General features: G+C 41.8%; 1 protein-coding gene across 1 annotated transcript in view; it reads right to left on the bottom strand.

Annotated features, from left to right (window-relative positions):
* LOC139286366 (A-kinase anchor protein 13-like) overlaps positions 1-18,317 on the bottom strand; it is a 77,677-nt gene that overhangs the window by 9,853 nt on the left and 49,507 nt on the right. The window contains exons 16-33 of the mRNA XM_070907121.1: positions 16,881-16,940; positions 16,500-16,680; positions 13,796-13,904; positions 12,819-12,950; positions 11,555-11,597; positions 10,839-10,950; positions 8,587-8,743; positions 5,980-6,047; positions 5,410-5,415; positions 5,186-5,243; positions 2,972-3,146; positions 2,449-2,555; positions 2,178-2,324; positions 1,973-2,082; positions 1,715-1,858; positions 1,136-1,261; positions 926-1,043; positions 515-635 (exon numbers count right to left, since the gene is read on the bottom strand). Of these exons, the coding sequence (XP_070763222.1) occupies positions 515-635; positions 926-1,043; positions 1,136-1,261; positions 1,715-1,858; positions 1,973-2,082; positions 2,178-2,324; positions 2,449-2,555; positions 2,972-3,146; positions 5,186-5,243; positions 5,410-5,415; positions 5,980-6,047; positions 8,587-8,743; positions 10,839-10,950; positions 11,555-11,597; positions 12,819-12,950; positions 13,796-13,904; positions 16,500-16,680; positions 16,881-16,940 (1,974 nt within the window). The remainder of the gene's footprint in view (positions 1-514; positions 636-925; positions 1,044-1,135; positions 1,262-1,714; positions 1,859-1,972; positions 2,083-2,177; positions 2,325-2,448; positions 2,556-2,971; positions 3,147-5,185; positions 5,244-5,409; positions 5,416-5,979; positions 6,048-8,586; positions 8,744-10,838; positions 10,951-11,554; positions 11,598-12,818; positions 12,951-13,795; positions 13,905-16,499; positions 16,681-16,880; positions 16,941-18,317) is intronic.

The following is an 18,317-nucleotide window of genomic DNA, read 5'->3' as shown; positions in this document are numbered from 1 at the left end:
TAGGAGGAGGCTCAACAGACTGATTAGGCGAGCCGGCTCTGTTCTGGACTGTCCGCTGGACACCATTGAGGAGGCGGGGGATAGGAGGATGTTAGCCAAGCTGACATCCATCATGGACAACACCTCTCACCCCCTGCACAAGACTGTGGAGGCCCTGAGCAGCTCCTTTAGCAGCAGACTGTTACACCCACGGTGTAAGAAGGAGCGCTACCGCAGGTCGTTCATTCCGACTGTTTAACAGCACTGCATAATTCTGTACATCTGCACATTTGTACATATTTATATTCCCCGTGTATTTATCTATTTTTGTTCCCCATATTGTTTATATCTGTATTTATTATATGTATATTGTTTTTGTTTTTTTTTTAAATATTTTTTTTTTTGACACAGTGCTTGTCTGCTGTGTGTTTCTGCACCTTTCTGTCTTTGCTGCTGTGACTTGTAAATTTCCCTGCTGTGGGATAAATAAAGTCTAAGTCTAAGTCTATTGTAGTGTCTAGTCAGACTGGCGCACCTGTAGACCTCCCTTAGTCTCTGCTTCTTCTCCTGCTCGTTGACTTTACTGTCCACAGCCGTGATCAGCTCCTTCACACAGCGCAGCGCTTCACAAACACAGTTGTGGTCTTCATCCGAGTCTGTCAGAGCACAGAGGTACCACATAAAACATGGTTTCACTGTTCTTTACAGTGGGCCATTTATCATACACTGAATTATTAAGTAGGTAGTTGCATGTTTCCATTTAGCACAGCATCACTCTGCACAGAGTTCATTTTCCCTTTTCATAACCAAACTGTGTAAAGCTACAACTTCAATGATCATGGCAAAGTTTGTACATTGATTCCAATAAACAATACAATGTCCACAAGATTGTTTGTGACTGTGGAGCCTTTGGGGGACTTGTTATAGGAGTTGTCTTTGTCCTTACCTTTAGTGTGCTGGAGTATCCTCTGGATCAGAACAGGATATTTGGTGATCCTCTGAGTGACCAACAAAATGCACTCTGGAATACTGAGCCTCCGCACAATGCTGTTGCTCATTATCCTCTGCTCACACACAAAGACACACAAAGGTCCCTTCAGAATCCAATAAATATGTTCAATACATACAAAGGAGCTGGTGTGAGGTAAGCTCTGACCTTGATGAAAGCCTGGAAGCGTTTATCTTTGGCATGCAGGTCTTTGTAGAGAGTGACAGCTTTGTTGTGGCGACTGCAGAACTTCCCATAAACCTTCTTCATACGATCAGCAATACAGCCTGAAAACTGAATTTAAAAACAATATTCAATCTGTTGAATCGACTGTGAATATTGGAGTCCCCAGAGAATAAAGCCCTGACCTTTCGTCTGGTGCCACCCACAGGAGAAACTTTACATCTTCAGCTTGACTACTACCCAATCAGTTGGTCTGTAGAACTTTTTGTACTATGAAAAGTTGTATTGATTGATTATTGATCTTTTCAGTCATTTTCAATAAGAACATTTTGTGGTGAAACATCATGCAGGTACATTTCACCGCAGAGCACACAACTGAGACCCTATCCCTACCCACTGATCAGTGTGCCAGTCCAACAATCTCAAAAATCCCTAAAACCTTCATGTAAAAATTCCTCTCAACAATTAATGTCAATTATATATATATTATAAATATCAAAGCCTGGCCCCATAGCAGGTGGTGTTTTCATCCCTGCTGCCACTTTTCTTCTTCTTCTGGCTAACCTGGTTCACCAGGACATCCCCGATGCTGCAGATGAGAATGCTGTTGTTGTTTTGTCCCTCAGCTGATGAGGCCCTCTTTCTCTCCAGGAGCAGGGTGAGGAAATGTGTGTGCGTGTCCAGCAGGTCGTCCAAAACAGGGAAAATCTAAAGAGAATGATCAATAGACTCGCATTTAATGTGTGCTTATTTTCCTTCTTAATATTAATATTGCATGTGTGTGAGTCCATAGATGAAAGTGCTCCTCAGTACATTCATCACCTTGTCCAGAGTGTGAGAGTCGAGCTGAAGCTCCTTCTGAAGGCCTTTGTAGTACACTTCAGACATGATCTTCAGTGTCCTCACGTGGTGGAACTCTGTCTGGTACAACTCTGTGGAGAGAAAGGACTCCACAAGTATAGACATGACAGGAGCATTTAAACCTAAAGTTGATCTTCCTACCAAAATAAGTTACATCATATTTTACCATAGATGACATCTTGTTTCTTGATTTCATCTTTCTTCAGCATTTTCAAGAATTTCTTGTCCACTGTGCCGCTCCAAGAATCAGCTTCCAGGTCTTTAATGTCACACTCAAACTCTCCCATCAGCTGACTGTCCATCATCTCCGTACCTTCACACACAAACACACACACACAAACAATGAGAAGGGCACATGCAGGAATCTGCTTCAACATCAGAGACAGAACTTTCTGTTGATCAGACACGCAATCAAATACACTCTGTGTTGATGCTACCTTCATCGGTGAGTGACTCCGTCGAGGCATTGACTTTGCTCCCTTGATGTAGCGAGTCAGTGGATTGGGACAGAAACTTCAGGCCTTTCAGTGGAACCTCATCTAACCTACAAGGAACAAAACCATGAAGATGAGTTTTTAAGGTCCACTCTCTGCAAGGAACAACCATTAGTTCTACTGAGTACATACTATACATACAGGCAGCTTCACACTCAGAGGAGAAAAATAAATAATAATGCAGATTTAAATTAAAAAAGAGAGTGGATAGCATGACTACATAATCTCATCTCAGGAAATTTGCATTTTGCATTTGCATGAGGAGATATGAATTCTGCTAGGTGTGTTGATCAGCCTATCATGTGTGTATCACTAAGGTGCTCAAAGACACAGGTCGATGCCATGACTGACCCACTGACTGCTCAGCATCACCACTGCTCCACAAATACACAGTGACATCCTGACATATGTGTGTTATTTGGACACCGTTGGTCAGTCTGTGCTGTGTGCCTGAGAGGTTCCTCACCCTGCTATGTTGCTGGTGGAGATGCTCTTGGCCAGGTTACTGTGCGAGTTGAAGATGCTGGGGTGTCTCCGTGGAAACACCACAGGAAGCTGGTCGTCAGTGGCGGTTGTCGTGGACCAGCGTTCCCGTGATGATGAGGAGGACGTGGATGATACAGATGATGCTGAAGATGTAGCTAGATACAAACATCAAAGTGTACATTATTTTCCTTTTACTAGATTATAATCAGGTGCTCTCACTGAGATGTCTTTATCCACGGAATACTTCACTCTACCCCTCTCCCTTCTAAACACAGCTCCATGTGAAGAGTAATGGAGACGTTTTGTCTCTGCACTTGGTTTTAAGGAATATCTATACTGTTTGTATAAAAACAGGCAGTCTTACAATAAACGGGAAGTGATCCGCTGTTTAATAACACGTACAAAATATTAATTACATATGGTATATTATGGGTCTTTTTATTTCACTGTCAGCTATTGATGACGTAAACAATTCACATGTGGTGTCTAATTCCACACATGTAGTGGAGGTTTAGCAGTCTTTTTGGAGGGTTACTCCAAACCAAGAGCAACTTCAAAGGAAAAGGTTTAAGGGGAATGTCAGCTTGGGTCTTTTTGTTTCATTTTTGTTTTGACCATTATTCCTATCAGTAACGACATTGTACTGACCACGATAATAATGATCTGAGAGTGTGGTGGCATCATTAAAAAGAACATGGCAAGAAAGCCGAGACAGGTTAGTCAGACTTCCGTGGAAGAGAAAATGAAGGTGAACAGTAAAATTATGACCCAAGCTGTCTCTTGTAAAAATCCATCACAGAACAGCTAAGTTCTTGCTTCAACCTTGACTGTACTTACGTGACTCGTCAGACTTTATTGTATCGATGTCACCGTGTTCGAAGATCTCAGCAATGACGTTTGTGAGTTATCTAAACCAGACAGAACTAATGGACTAAACCATTCAAATAGAGTGCTGCAGGAACGAGACCTAAATCCCAGAAATGAGTTAGCATTTCTACACTTCTGGTTCCCTTTTGAATGGGTTTTTGGTTAGATGCCTGAAATACGGTCTGTGGTTAACACAAGCTTAAGAGATTTTAATGTTTTGTTCTACAACATCTTCAAACAAGTGGCTAAATGAGACTACAGTGGTTGTCGCAAACATTAATGTCTTCATGCCGAACACAGAAAGCCATCTACTCACTACAAGTGCATCGTTGTTTTTATATCTATCTGTCTTTATATCTATATCTATATTCTCTTAAAAGATAAGCTTAGTGGTGGTGACGTTGAAGTAATGCAATGTGTAGTTTGTTTATAACTTAACGTTATCTTTTTACTTCTGGCGATTCCATTTACACTTCAAAAATCATAAAAGTGGTGTTCATTAGGGATTATCTTGCTGAACAAAATGTGTAAGTATCATAAACTTTTGTTTATGAGCTTGTTTTCTGCAATAATCCAAAATCCCATGGATAAAATCCCATTTGCTTTTAGTCAGGGGCGATGCTAACTTCCGAGTTTGCCTACAAAAATACATCATCCCTGCAACACTGTATTCAGGGAGAAAAAAGAATACCTCTAACTAATGTTGTGACCTGGTAGCAACATTACAGTTCATCCCCATTCCTTACTATTAGTGGAGAGCATATAACTGTAAAAATAAGTGTAACCAGATTTATGTGTCCAGCATGAACACATTTAACATATTTAAGTCTGGCATTAAATTAACATGGTCTGGTATTGAACGAGTTGGACTATTTTTGTATGGTCACAGACTCGGGTTGTTTTAATGACACTCTGAAAATAGCTTGGGTTAGACATGACACCGTTCACATTATTTCTATCCTTTGTTTACTGCTGTTTGTCACTGTGCTCACTTATTGACAGTGTTGAAAGAAAAATCATGTACAGTAGCACCGGTACTGTACAATTTCCCCCCGGGGATCAATAAAGTATTTCTGATTCTGATTCTGATTCTGAAAATGCAGCCTAACACTTACTGTATACAAAATCTTTGAGAGAAAAAGAACTACAAACTACATAAAGCAATGGACAGACTTAAAGTGTTTGTAAGTGAAATAGACTGCCTGACCATCATCACCAGCATGAAGTATGCTCTTCACAATAAGCTTTTTATATTTGCTGTTGACCTTCTGTTCATTTACAGTAACTCTATATGTATTGTTAGAAGTTGTGTTGTGTCTGTTCTTACATTTACTCCTCATGTTAACCCCTGACCCAGGAACAGCTTCTGGCATCAGCGACTGCTGCTGGAAACAAACACATCATTAGGTGAAAGGTAAAACTTGAAGTATTGGACATCTTAGTTTTGGTCATCATTACAATCATTACAACTGTCTGATTTAGGGGACACTATGGAACATAATGTGCAATATGACGTATATAGTCATTGAACATTTTGAATTAATGATATACACTTAGCTGTACTTCAGATATGATACTGTACATACATAGATATATGCCACTGATCCATACCATGACCACTATAGTTAACCAGTTTACATTATTGGCATTGTGTATATGTATATTGTGGTTTTGCACCTTACTGATTTTATTTACTTTGTTTATTTTTGCACTCTTTCCCACTTTGTCTTATCTTAAGTCTCATGTTCATCGGCAGTAATACAAACATGTATATGTGCTCTTCTGCTACTGTACAGGGCTCTGAATAAAAGGCATCTTAATATGTGCTGTGTTGTGCATAAGGGACACATGTTTTTGTTTTTACTGATTTTTACTAAAAAATACCACTTCTTTAAAAAAGCAGATTGATTGAAACTTATTTCTGATGTCCTCACACATACAAAAGTTGGAATGTGATCCCTGCTGCAAGAAGACACTGATTACTAATGTTTATCATATCATAGTCATAATATATGATATAATATATAAATAAATAAATGGAGTATTTGGCTGCTAATGGTGCTGCATGTTATTTCTTTATTCCACTGTCAAATTAGAAGTGATTAATTCAAAGATACTTACCTTTGCTTTGCTCTTTGTACAGACAGACAGACTCTCTCTACAGCACTTATGGACATGGACTCCACAGTCTGCAAGCAACACATGATGATCATTAGAAACAAGCATGTAATATGTAATACATATTATAAAACCAATACACAAACCTACTGCAATGTCACATTCTCTCTCACTCACTCACTCACTCACTCACTCACTCACACACACAATGATCTCACCCTCCATTTCCTGCACACACACACTGCAGTATTCTCTCTGCAACTAGCAGTGTTCCTCCACACAAACACTGCTCAAGTCTCTATGGCAATGACAATACACACACACACACACACACACACACACACACACACACACACACACACACACACACACACACACACACACACACACAACACACACACACAAAGTGATGCAACAGACTGTAAGACTGTTAGCAGAAGGTCCCTCCTTTCATCCACACACACCAGCACATCTCAACCCTTCATGTTAAAACACTCTTTAGTTCCAATAGAAAAGCACTGAGTCAGCTCTCTAAATAGAGACAGTGACTGTGTGAGTGTCTACATCTTCAAACCTACAACTTCCTGTTAGTTAGATATCTACATTCTGACAGTGTTTTGAACAGATTCAGGAACTTAGCAATGACTGTTCTGATACTTAACTAACAGAGTGAGAAGCTACTGTCTGTTCAGATGTGTCCTTCATCAGTGATGTGCAGCCAAATGAGACCCTGAGCTCTGCTCTACACAACTAAACCACAGACTTCAAGTCACTCATCTGAAACTCTCCAAATGGGTGTGTGTCAAAAACATCTGGGTCAATAAAGAAAAATTACTTTAATGGGTAGGTCGGATAAATGGTGTGTATCACAGCCTGATATATCTTCTTCCTCTGTGCCATAAACATGTATTAAAACACATCAATGAGCCTCACTGTTGCACTGGGAGATGTGTTCCTTCATTACCATGAACACACACACTGTAGTTTATTTACAATTTCCCCCCGAGGATCAATTAAGTAATTCTGATTCTGATTTACACCAACCTGCTGCCCCAAATACTCGCTAGAGCACCAAATGTGGATTTATCCACTGCTGAAAATAGTCCCCAACAAATGCACATTTTCCTCCTGTTTGTTTGATAAAAACTACAGTGAGCAGTTGTTGTAGGAAATTACTGAGCCTTTATTAAAAATGAAACTATATGTTTGAGAGCAGTTTGGGGCATTTGTTTTTGCCTTTATTTCATAGTGACAGGTGAAGAGGTAGACAGGAAATGGGGAGAGAGAAGGAATGACACGCCACAAGGGTCACTGGCTGAAATTGATGGGGCAACTGCTGCCACCATGCGGCATGCACTATGCACTGTAACCTACCAAGGTGCTTCTTTGAGCTGTTTTCAGAGAGCCAAGAGCCACAGACAGGAAGTCAGCTAATGACCTTACATGTTGTTGGTTTCGCTGTTTATATAGCATAACGAAAAGTTATGGCTGCTAACAATTAATTCCTCCAACTGCTTGTTGTGTCATCTGATTGCTGCTAGTGGATTAAAAAGGTTTCTGACACTCATGGACTTTTAAAAATCCTACTGTCAAATTACAGACGCAGATGGTAAGTTCCACTCCTCTGTCTAACAGTTTACTTCAGTCACTCAAAACATTCAGCCATTTCTTATTGAAATGAAAAATGCAATTAACTCAAGGTCAAACACAATGATGCTTAACTTAATGATGAGTTTTCTTCTAAAGCTGGTTCTACTTAACTAATAAGAAAATAACATTATCACACCCCATGTGAAATCGAAGAATCAAAGGCTGATCACTTTAATTTGTGATCATTGCAAAAACAACGTGATTACTTGGTTATCTTCTAATTACTGGAAAGACCTAATAATAATAATAATAATAATAATAACAACAGTAATACAACTTCTATCCTGTTAACTGCGTCATACACTGCTGAAGAATGACAGACTTCCTTTCTCTTTGTGTGATAAATTCAGGGACAGTGATGAACAGAGAGAAGAGGACAAACATGAAGTCATCAATGGTGATGACTGATGACTGCATGAAGGACTGAAATCCTTCATTTGTGATAAGTGAAGCATATGGAGATTGACTTCTATCAACTGCAATACTACTACAAAGAATGTGTGGATGGACAGATATTATTCATGTTATATTCATTGTTAGTAACAATAATAAAAATGTTCCTACAGGTAGTAGGTAGTAGTAGTAGTAGACTCCGAGAGCAAAATCATCAAGGAGGAAATGTCAGCAGGTCCTGCTTTTTTTCCCACTGGTTTGGAAATTATGTGTGCTTTTTACAAACCCTGTGGACTCCTGAATAAAACATTGAGCTTCAGCATTAAATCGAGTGTTAATACAACTGTAGTGTTGATATGTGGACGCCTACTGTGAGAAACAATGAGGAAATGAGGCAGATCCATCACAGTGAAACTACTAAAGGAAAAGACTACAAGAGGAAGAGGTGGCCACAGAGGAGAAGGAGGAATAAAAAGAGGAAGAAGAGAGTGGGAAGAGGAAAGCGAGAAGGGGAGAAAAAATGAAAGAAGGAAGGAGAAAAGAAAAAGAGGTGTTGGTGAGTCTTACTGTTGCAGAGGAAAGTTTCCTTATTGTGCAGAAGTTTGGTGCAGTGCTGACAGGCTGTGGAAGGAGACGGACTGACTGCGAGGAAGAGATGACCGTTTGCACTCTTCTTTTCTCTCTCTTTACTCTCGCGTTCCCTCTCTCCTTTCTTCTCCTTCTCCTGGAAGCGATAAAAGACAGCGACAGATAATGATTAAAGTAAATGTTCAGGAAATTCCAGTGTTTATAGATAGACACCTGTTTTTGTCTCAACAAATGATTTCAGTTCAAGGTTCTTCTCAGTCATGTCACATATTTGCAATACATCCCACAATGTCCTAATATACCCAAATATATTATCCATCATGGTCTTAACTGTAAAACTGCCCATCCTAATGTATACATATTCACCTTTAAGTGAAAAAATAGCACACTGTAGTCCAGACACCAGGATGGTACAGTGACATCACAACAACACATTTTGTTATCAAAAAAGCATCATCAGCAGACAGGATGAATCATACTAACTTGCCTCACATTTTATTCCCCTGGGGCCATTGTCTCTTTAAGCTCTCTGAGTGTATCACCGTGGGGAGGGACCTGCTCTTTACATGAGGCGCTAAAACGGCTCCTCGTTACAAACCTCTGGTCACATCTTCTGCATACTTCATTACAAACACCTGATGGGAACATTCCTAATCTTCACCATCATCACACTACACTCACACACACCATCATTATCTTCTTACCTCATTCAATCTGGTTTCTCCACTCCACCTCACAGAGCGATTGAACCTCTTACTCAGCATGGCTGTAACTGTCCTTTTGTCTCCTTCTCTTTCCAGTCTGTCTGTCTGCCTGTCTGCCGGTCTATCTGCTCTCCTTCTAATCCTCAGTGTGAATCCTGTCTGGCTGGATTTCTTTCGCTGTCTGAGCATCATGTTGTCGTCTTTTTGATTCAATCATTGTGTACAACCTGCTGCTGCTTGTCTGTCTGCTTTCAAATCAGGAAGTGAGCTAGCAAACATCTGAACACACACACACACACACACACACACACACACACACACACAAGCACTAAGTTCCTCTTCCTCTTCTTTCTCTGCAGTATTTTGTCATCTCATCTTCACATTTCAGCATAAACCCTCAAACTGTATGTTGGTATCTGATGACAAACATTCATATTTCATGAGGCATCATTAAATGTAGGATTATTATACTCCAGATACACTTCTCTTTAGCTTTTGTTTTTTATATTTTTTGTTCTACTTCTAGTTCTAAGACTTTTTAATGTGAGTTTGGATAATTTAGCTTAGTCAATATTCTCGTCTCTTTAATTTATTTGAATATTTAGTTTCACTTCAGTTTTTATTTAGTTTCAGTTCTAGTTTTAGTTTGCTGGACGGGGCTTATAGATAGATAGAGGGGATCAGTTTCATTTGGGATGCATGAATTAAATGCACCAGTTTACATAAAACTATTCTGGATTGTATGGAGCCCCTCTGCGGTCAGTTAAAAAAAAAAAAAACAGGTGTAAATCTGTACTCTCAGTTTACAAATCGAGGTCCCCGCTTTGAAACCAGCCGAAAACAGTCTTTTAGCAAAGCGGCAACTTTGACACGCACTTCCATTCATAGTACAATTGAGTCCGGTCCGGGTCAGTCTGGCGGTAATGCAGCATAACGTTGTTTGCCAACTGCCTTAAAAATTAAGAAGTGTGTTTGTTGTTTTTGGCTGAACAAGAAGAAGGCAAAAAGAGAGAATACAATGTGCGACTGCTTAACGAGAATAGGGCCAGGGATGGCGAATATAGTATACTGGTGGTTAAATTGGGCCAGGGCTGTCCGGGGCTCAGCCCATCTTCAACAATGTATATATTTTTACACTTTTCTCTTTCTTGTAGTTAGTGCATTACTGCAGGGTTGGGCACATCATCATCATCACTATCTCCATCACAGACCAACTATTAAAAGGCCTTTTTTGTGAAGCAGCTACAGCTTCCTGTAGCCTTTTTGAACAGCGTCAGTAACCTTCCACCTCTCTGATGCATAAAAAAGCCACAAATGGACAGAAATGAATGGCACAGATTTTAAAGCCCTCTGACACAAACTTGTGATTTTGGGCAGTATAAATAAATGTACCTTGACTTGACTTTGTATAGTCACTGTTAACAGCTCATGTCCCATCAATACCATCACTGCTATAACACCTCTGGTTTTACTTTGTACTTTTGCATGAGCGTGTACACTGCACTACCTTGCTGCAGGTGTTCTCACCTTGCCTTTCTTGCTCATCTTGCTGCGGAGGTAGCTGAACGTCCGACTGATTTTAGGTCCTCCTTTACCCTCAGTGTCGCTCCGCAGAGGGCCTGGCTCCTCCTCTGAAATACTGACAAACACACACAATGATTGTAAAGCCAGTCTGCTTTAACACACATAACAAAGAGGAGTGAAGAGTCTGCTTACTTTAATCTAACTTAATCTTTTTTGTTAGTGGGTAACTAACTAACTAACTAACTAACTGAAGAAATCTCATTACTTCTAACATGTTACATTTTGATTTAAAGACATTACATTATAGTTACGAACCTATTGGAAATTGCATTATTGCATTAAAAATAAAGTCTCAGCAGAATTATGGTACCATGCATTGAATTATTATAAGACTGTGAAACCAACCAAAGTATGTCTAACAATGCAGCATAATAATTAATATTAGCTCTATCAGTTTCCCTTCTAAAGTAAATGAGGTGAAGTAAGAACTTGCAAACTTCTGAGCTTCTGTACTGAGTGTTTTATCAGAGTGATTGGTCTCCCTGCTGCCTGTCAGCACATGGAGAGCTGCCTTTTTCCCCTCCTCTGCTCCTAGCTGGACTGTTACAGAGCAAAACCTCTGTCTCCTCTTTCTCACAGTAGTAGGCTTTACTTTGTTCCCAGCCTTTATCCCCCCCTATTAAATAATTAATAATAGCTCTATCAGTTTCCCTTCTTACCTGTATTCCAGTGACCCGGAGTTACTGGAGAATGAGTTGATCCCTACAGGAAGTAAAGAGGACAGATATCATCTGATCACAGCTGCTACACTGCACGGCAATACTATGTGCTGCAGGAATGAGACCTAAAACCCGGAAATGAGTTCACAGTTTTACACTTCCGGTTCCCTCGCCTCGAAAACAATGGGTATTTTTGAATGAGTTTTTGGTTAGATGCCTGAAATACGGTCTGTGGTTAACACAAACTTAAGAGATTTTAACGCTTTGTTCTACGACATGAAACACGTCAATAAATACTCTACTATTGAACTTTGAAGGTTTTACGTGTCTTAGAAAGGCGGTTGCTAACAAGTGGCTAAATGAGACTACAGAGGTTGTCGTGGACATTAACGTTTTCATGTCGAACACGGAAAGTCATCCACCCACTAGTCCGCCTTTACAGCCTCGTTGTGTTTATATCTATCTATATTCTCTTAAAAGTTAAGCTGGTGGTGACGCTGAAGTAATGCGACCATGGTGTAGTTTGTTTATAGCCTAACGTTAGCTTTTTACTTCCGGCGATTCCATTTACACTTCAAAAATCTTAAAAGTGGTGTTCATTAGTGAAGATTATCTTGCTGAACAAAACGTGTAAGTATCATAAACTTTTGTTTGCCACAGAGTTTATTTTCTGCAATAATCCAAAATCCCATGGAAAAATCCCATTGTTTTTTGTCGAGGGAACAAAAATACATCATCCCTGCAACACTCTATTTATATGATACCTGCAACAAAGTGTTCAAAGCCAAATCGACACATTGAAATCTGGTCAAGTTCAAGTGTAGAATTAAGGTCCTAATATAGAAGTAAAGAGGGTAACACAAAGGTGACCCGGGGACACAAAGAGGGACAGACTCAAGGATTACCAGTAACTAGAACTAGAATTTTGTGCTTTTGTGTCAAAACGTTCACAAGTTTGACGTGTGCAAAAGCACGTTTTGATACTGGTCATTTGTAAAATGTTTTAGACAGTTACCAGGCATTCAGAACAGGGCTGCTTAAGAATGGTGAGATTAACATACAACAGACGAGACATAGAACTCCTGCTGTAAAAAGCTGACAGCTTCCATGACAAATAAACCAGGAAGTGTCTTTTCGATCCATCTGATTCTGCAGTTCCAGGAGGAGGTGAACACAATTTAGTGAGCACTTGTTGTTTTGTTGGGCAGTGTTACAGGACACCACAGAGGAAACATGGGACTTTAGCTACATTCATCATACTTACTCCCTCCCTCCTCCTCCTCCTCATCATTACTGGAGAAAGAGCCAATAGAAAAGAAGCGTCTATTTTTGGGGAGGAGCGGGACGATACTGAGAGAGAAGCTGATTCGTCGCTTTGATTGAGGAAATCCACTCACTAAAGGGCATCGATGGGGTGCAGCAGGATGAACAGGAAAGTAAAAAAAATCTTATTGTAGTAGTTCAAGAGTACATCTAACTTCAAACTTATAGGAGGGTAACAGGATGAAAGGATGAAGTAAAAGATGAGGAAACAGAAACTGAAAATCAATAATAGAAAAAAGTGTCTATTTGCACCCGGGCGAGAATAGTCACACGGCAGCTATTCAGCTATTTACACCTGGCATGAGCGGAGCTTAGTTTAGGCTGCAGGTGTTGAGCGTTGGCTGGGGTTGTCTATATTTGTTTTACTGCGGTCTATTTTCTGCCGCGGATGTTGAGTGAAGGTCGCGGGCGATTATTGACAGATCAGGTGTTTGGTTTAGGCCGCAGGTATCAAGCCTCAACGCACATGGGAGAGGTTTGCCATTGTGCCTTTTGGTCAGAAAGGCTTTAGGAAGTCAGGTGATGTAGTATAAAGAGTGACAAAGTGGATGACTGGGTTTAAGACAGAACTTTCACCCAGGAGACCACTGAAAGCAAAAATCAACGTTGACTTATTATTTTAAACCAAAACATGATCTTTTCCTAAACCTAACCAAAGGCCTTCTAAAACTTGGTAAACATTGTGAAACTGGCCCAGTTTGGTTAGGGTTAGGCACCAAAACTACTTGGTCAGCGTCAACAGAGGGTTGTTATTGACTGCTGTGGGTGTTTAGAGCAGGGGCTTAGTGCAGGCCATAGATGGCCTATTTTCGAACACGGGTGGTTTTTGACGACAGGGCTATTCCACCCTGGGTGCAAATAGCATTGTTGGCTACTGACACCTGGATGCTAATAGCGTCTGCCAAAAAAACAACTCACCATCTATATCACGGTGACTGATGGTAACCATGGAGATGGATTTGGTGAGGGTTTGGTGATGGAACATGGCAGGATAGCTGGTTGTCACTGACAGTACCTGATGTGATGTCTAAAAAACACACATGAGGGGAAAAAAATATTATTAATGTTATGAGCAATGGGGTTATTGATATAATACCAGTTATTGAAAGATTAGGTCCCAATCTTGGATTGAAACAGCTTTTTGTGACCTGATACACTCAATTGTACATGTATATGTATATATATACATATATACATATACATGCACTTTTCCTAAAATCTACAACCATCTCCACAGTCTTTGAAGTGTTAAGCTCCAGGTTGTTGCTGTTGGACCAGGTCACCAGATGGTCAATCTCCCACCTGTAGGCAGACTCATCCTCACCAGAGATGAGTCCAATGAGGGTGGTGTCGTCCGCGAACTTCAGGAGCTTGACGGACTGGTGACTGGAGGTGCAGCTGTTGGTGGACAGGGAGAAGAGTAGAGGAGAAAGAACGCAGCCTTGAGGGGAGCTGGTGCTGATCGTCCGCGAGTCTAAGACATGTTTCCCCAGCTTCACGTGCTGCTTCCTGTCAGACAGGAAATCTGTGATCCACCTGCAGGTGGGGTCAGGCACGTTAAGCTGGGAGAGCTTGTCCTGAAGAAGAGCCGGGACGATCGTGTTGAAGGCAGAGCTGAAATCCACAAACAGGATCTTGGCGTAGGATCCCGCGGAGTCCAGGTGCTGGAGGATGAAGTGTAGGGCCAAGTTGACGGCGTCATCTACAGACCTGTTGGCTCTGTAGGGGGTCCAGCAGAAGGTCAGTGATGGATTTGAGGCGGGACTAAACCAGGCGTTCAAATGATTTCATGACCACAGAGGTCAGGGTGAGGGGTATGTAGTCATTTAATCCTGTGGGCCCTGTTTTTTGGGGGACAGGGATGATGGTGGAGGCCTTGAGGTAGGCTGGCACGTGGCATGTCTCCAGTGAGGTGTTGAAGATGTCTGTGAACACCGGAGACAGCTGATCGGCGCAGCGCTTCGGGCAGGATGGAGAGATGGAGTCTGGTCCAGCAGCTTTCCAGGGGTTTTGTCTCTTGAAGAGCCTGTTCACATCTCTTTCAAGGACAGACAGAGGTGTTGATGTTGGGGGGGGGGGCAGCTGTGGGGGGCCGCTGTGGTGGTAAGAGGTGTAAGAGTTCAGCCCCAGGTGTGATGAGGAGGTTGGGGCTGTTGGGCTGGAGTTGGTGGGTGATGGTGTGGGGGATGGTGTTAGGACTGTCCCATTGTCTTTCAAAGCGACAGCAGAAGTTGTTGAGGCTGTTGGCGAGGCGTCGGTCGTTAGCAGAGTTGGGGGCTCTTGGCTTGTAGTTGGTGATCTGCCTGAGCCCCCTCCACACAGAAGCAGAGTCATTGGAGGAGAACTGACTTTGTAGTCTCTCCAAGTACAGTCGTTTAGCTTCCCTCACCGCCTTGCTAAACCTGTACTTGGCTTCCTTAAACTCTGCTCTGTTGCCACTCTTAAACGCCTCTTCCTTTTCCAACCTCAACTGTCGCAGTCTTGCTGTGAACCAGGGTTTGTCATTGTTATAACTCACCCTGGTGCGAGATGGTACACAGCAGTCCTCACAGAAGCTGACATATGACGTCACAGCCTCTGTGTACTCATCCAGTCTGTTGGTAGCAGTCCTGAAAACATCCCAGTCAGTGCAGTCCAAACACGCCTTCAGGTCCTCTGCAGCTTCACTGGTCCACTTCTTCGATATTCTCGCAACAGGTTTAGAAAGTTTTCATTTCTGCCTGTATGCAGGAATCAGGTGGACCATGTGGTGGTCAGAGTGTCCCAGTGCGGCGCGGGTGACAGCGTGAAAAGCATTACTGACTGTGGTGTAACAGTGATCCAGAGTGTTCCCCTCCCTGGTGGGGCATTTAATAAACTGTTTATATTTGGGGAGTTCATGACTGAGGTTACCTTTGTTAAAGTCACCGAGGACAATAACTAAGGAGTCCGGGCTGGTCCGCTCCATTTCCAGTATCTGGTTGGCGAGTGCGCGCTGTGCGTCCTGCACGTTGGCCTCCGGTGGAATGTAAACACCGACCAGAATGAATGAACCGAACTCACGGGGGGAGTAGTAAGGTTTGCAGTTAATGAAAAAGGTTTCCAGGGAAGGAGAGCAATGCCGTCGGATCACTGTCACGTCGTTACACCTGCTACTGTTGATGTAAAAACAAATACCTCCATCCTTTGTTTTGCCGGAGAGGTGTGCGTCGCGGTCCGCTTGGAGTAGCTGGAATCCGTCCAGCTGCAGCGTCGCATCGGGAGCCATGTCTCCGTGAAGCACAAAACAGCAGATGAATAAAAGTCCTTGTTTCTCCTCATCAGTAGCTGGAGTTCGTCCATCCATTTATAAAGGAATTTCTAGACGCTTCTGACTCTGGATCATTTTTGTTCTGAATTTTCTTCTAAATCCGGCAAATTATTGTGTATACTCATCTCACGTCATATACAGAGTCAACACTGAACACGCCAGGCATCAAAGTGAGTGAGTGTGAGTGTGAGCTGCTGCCACAGAATAATTCAACGGATGGGAATTTAAAAGAAGGTCAGTTCCATCAGAAAGAACAGAAAGAAGGTTGGAAGCACCTTGTTAGCTAAAATAAGACACACACACACACACACACACACACACACACACACACACCTGGCTATCGATACTGCTTCCATCTCCTTCCTGCTCCTCCTCAGTGAGGGACACCAGTGAACCTCTCTCCTGGCTCTCCAAACGTGAACTCCTCCCTGCGGTCCTCTCCTCCTGATCTCTGAGGCCGGGACACTGAGCCTGGGCCGCACCCCTTTCCAGCTCCAGACCCTCCAGACTGTAGCTGGGTGCAAGGAGACAACACAAACATGTAACTGTATTCCTTCAAGTTCTTTTACATGAAGGACTGCTTTACATTTCTGAATGTGTTTAAGATTTCTGTGTCAGTACTTGGCCTCAAACTGAAATATTCATCAGATGGAAACCATCAGAAAAGCAGCTAGAAGCAAAATCAGTTTATCATCATTGACCTGTACTGATTACCTTCTATTGTCTATTTGCTCCTGATCAGGACCACGCAGGTTGGATGGACACCAACTCATACTGGAAAAATGGAAAAATAGTGGGATGAAGGATGGATGATGGGAGTTGTGAAAATATGGAAAAGAAAGAGAGGAGAGATGATTAGATGTTTGATGAAAGGGATGTTTAAAATCTAGAATGAGAATGAGGAGATGGATTAATGATGATGATATTACTTATATCTGTTGACATGAACATTGTGTGTAAGCTTTCTTAAGTTTACTTGTTGAAGCTTTAATCAGCTTTAATTCTGCTGATTGAATCATCAGCTACATGTAGACAACTCCAGGCTATTTGGGTGACTCCAGGGTCTCAGCAGGGTTTCCGCCAGTGTATTGCAAGCCCGGCACCCCAGGGCCTAAGTTGACCCCCCACTGGGCCTAAGCATCTGGGATTTTTTTTTTTCAAATGTATTATTAATATGTTTTTAAACTACAGTTACAGTGGGCCGGCTCTGCTGGCAACACATATATAATGGTTGGAAAACTCACCAACAACATCTGTTGATTAAAACTTGAAGGCCCTACGCCCTTTTGGAAAACAGCAGGTCTGACATCAGTGTTCTTTACCCTTATTCTACTCAGAGTGTCATTCAACACGATAATAGAATGTTTCATTTCATTTCATTACAAATTTAATCTTTATTTCGGTTAGACAGAAAAAGGTTACAATGTGTGCACTCAATTGCAAGTGTTGAGTTAAAAAAGCAAAAGTTGGATTCTTTTCATGTCACAGACAACGTCCTAACCCCAAGGCCCAGACTCGGATTGAGGAAGCACAGCCAATTTTTTCAAGCAGAAGTAAACACAGAGTCACTGGAGACTATATAGTTTAATGCAACACGGTAGCAATGCTTTCACTTACCCAGTCTTTTTGACTGTACATTGTCAGAATCTTTGGAAGACCTGCTATAGTTGTTGATTTTTTTAAATGTGTGTTGAATAAATTACTTATTTCTAACAACACATTACGCAGTCATATTTTCAAATTTCCCGCGGCAGGGCACCAGACCCCATCAACATATACTTACCACCTGGCCTAACAGCTTTTCTGGGGGAAACCCTGCTCAATGTTGATAATGGACGTCGAAGGACAAACTTTCTCTTCACAATCCACAGCACGCTTTCTGTGTGTATCACCACCGATCCAAGCTAAAGAGCCACCTACAAGCTTTTGGTGCTTTCAACCGTACTTCACAGACTTCTGCAAATATAGCCTGTTCAATGGTCACCATGTGAAGTAAGTGTGGAACTTTAGAGTGGACACATTGTAACAGGTGATCATATATTGGTTCAAGGATGGCTTCCCTGATTTCTTCTTGATGTAGGTGAGGAAAGCAACAGAATGATGCTCAGCGAGCACTCCACGTTGACAGGTAGACAGACACTGTTAACTCAA

This window comes from Enoplosus armatus, chromosome 6 (assembly GCF_043641665.1).
Source record: "Enoplosus armatus isolate fEnoArm2 chromosome 6, fEnoArm2.hap1, whole genome shotgun sequence".
NCBI lineage: Eukaryota > Metazoa > Chordata > Actinopteri > Centrarchiformes > Enoplosidae > Enoplosus > Enoplosus armatus.
The sequence above is the reverse complement of the archived record's forward strand: the minus strand, read 5'-3'. Positions and strand labels throughout refer to the sequence as shown.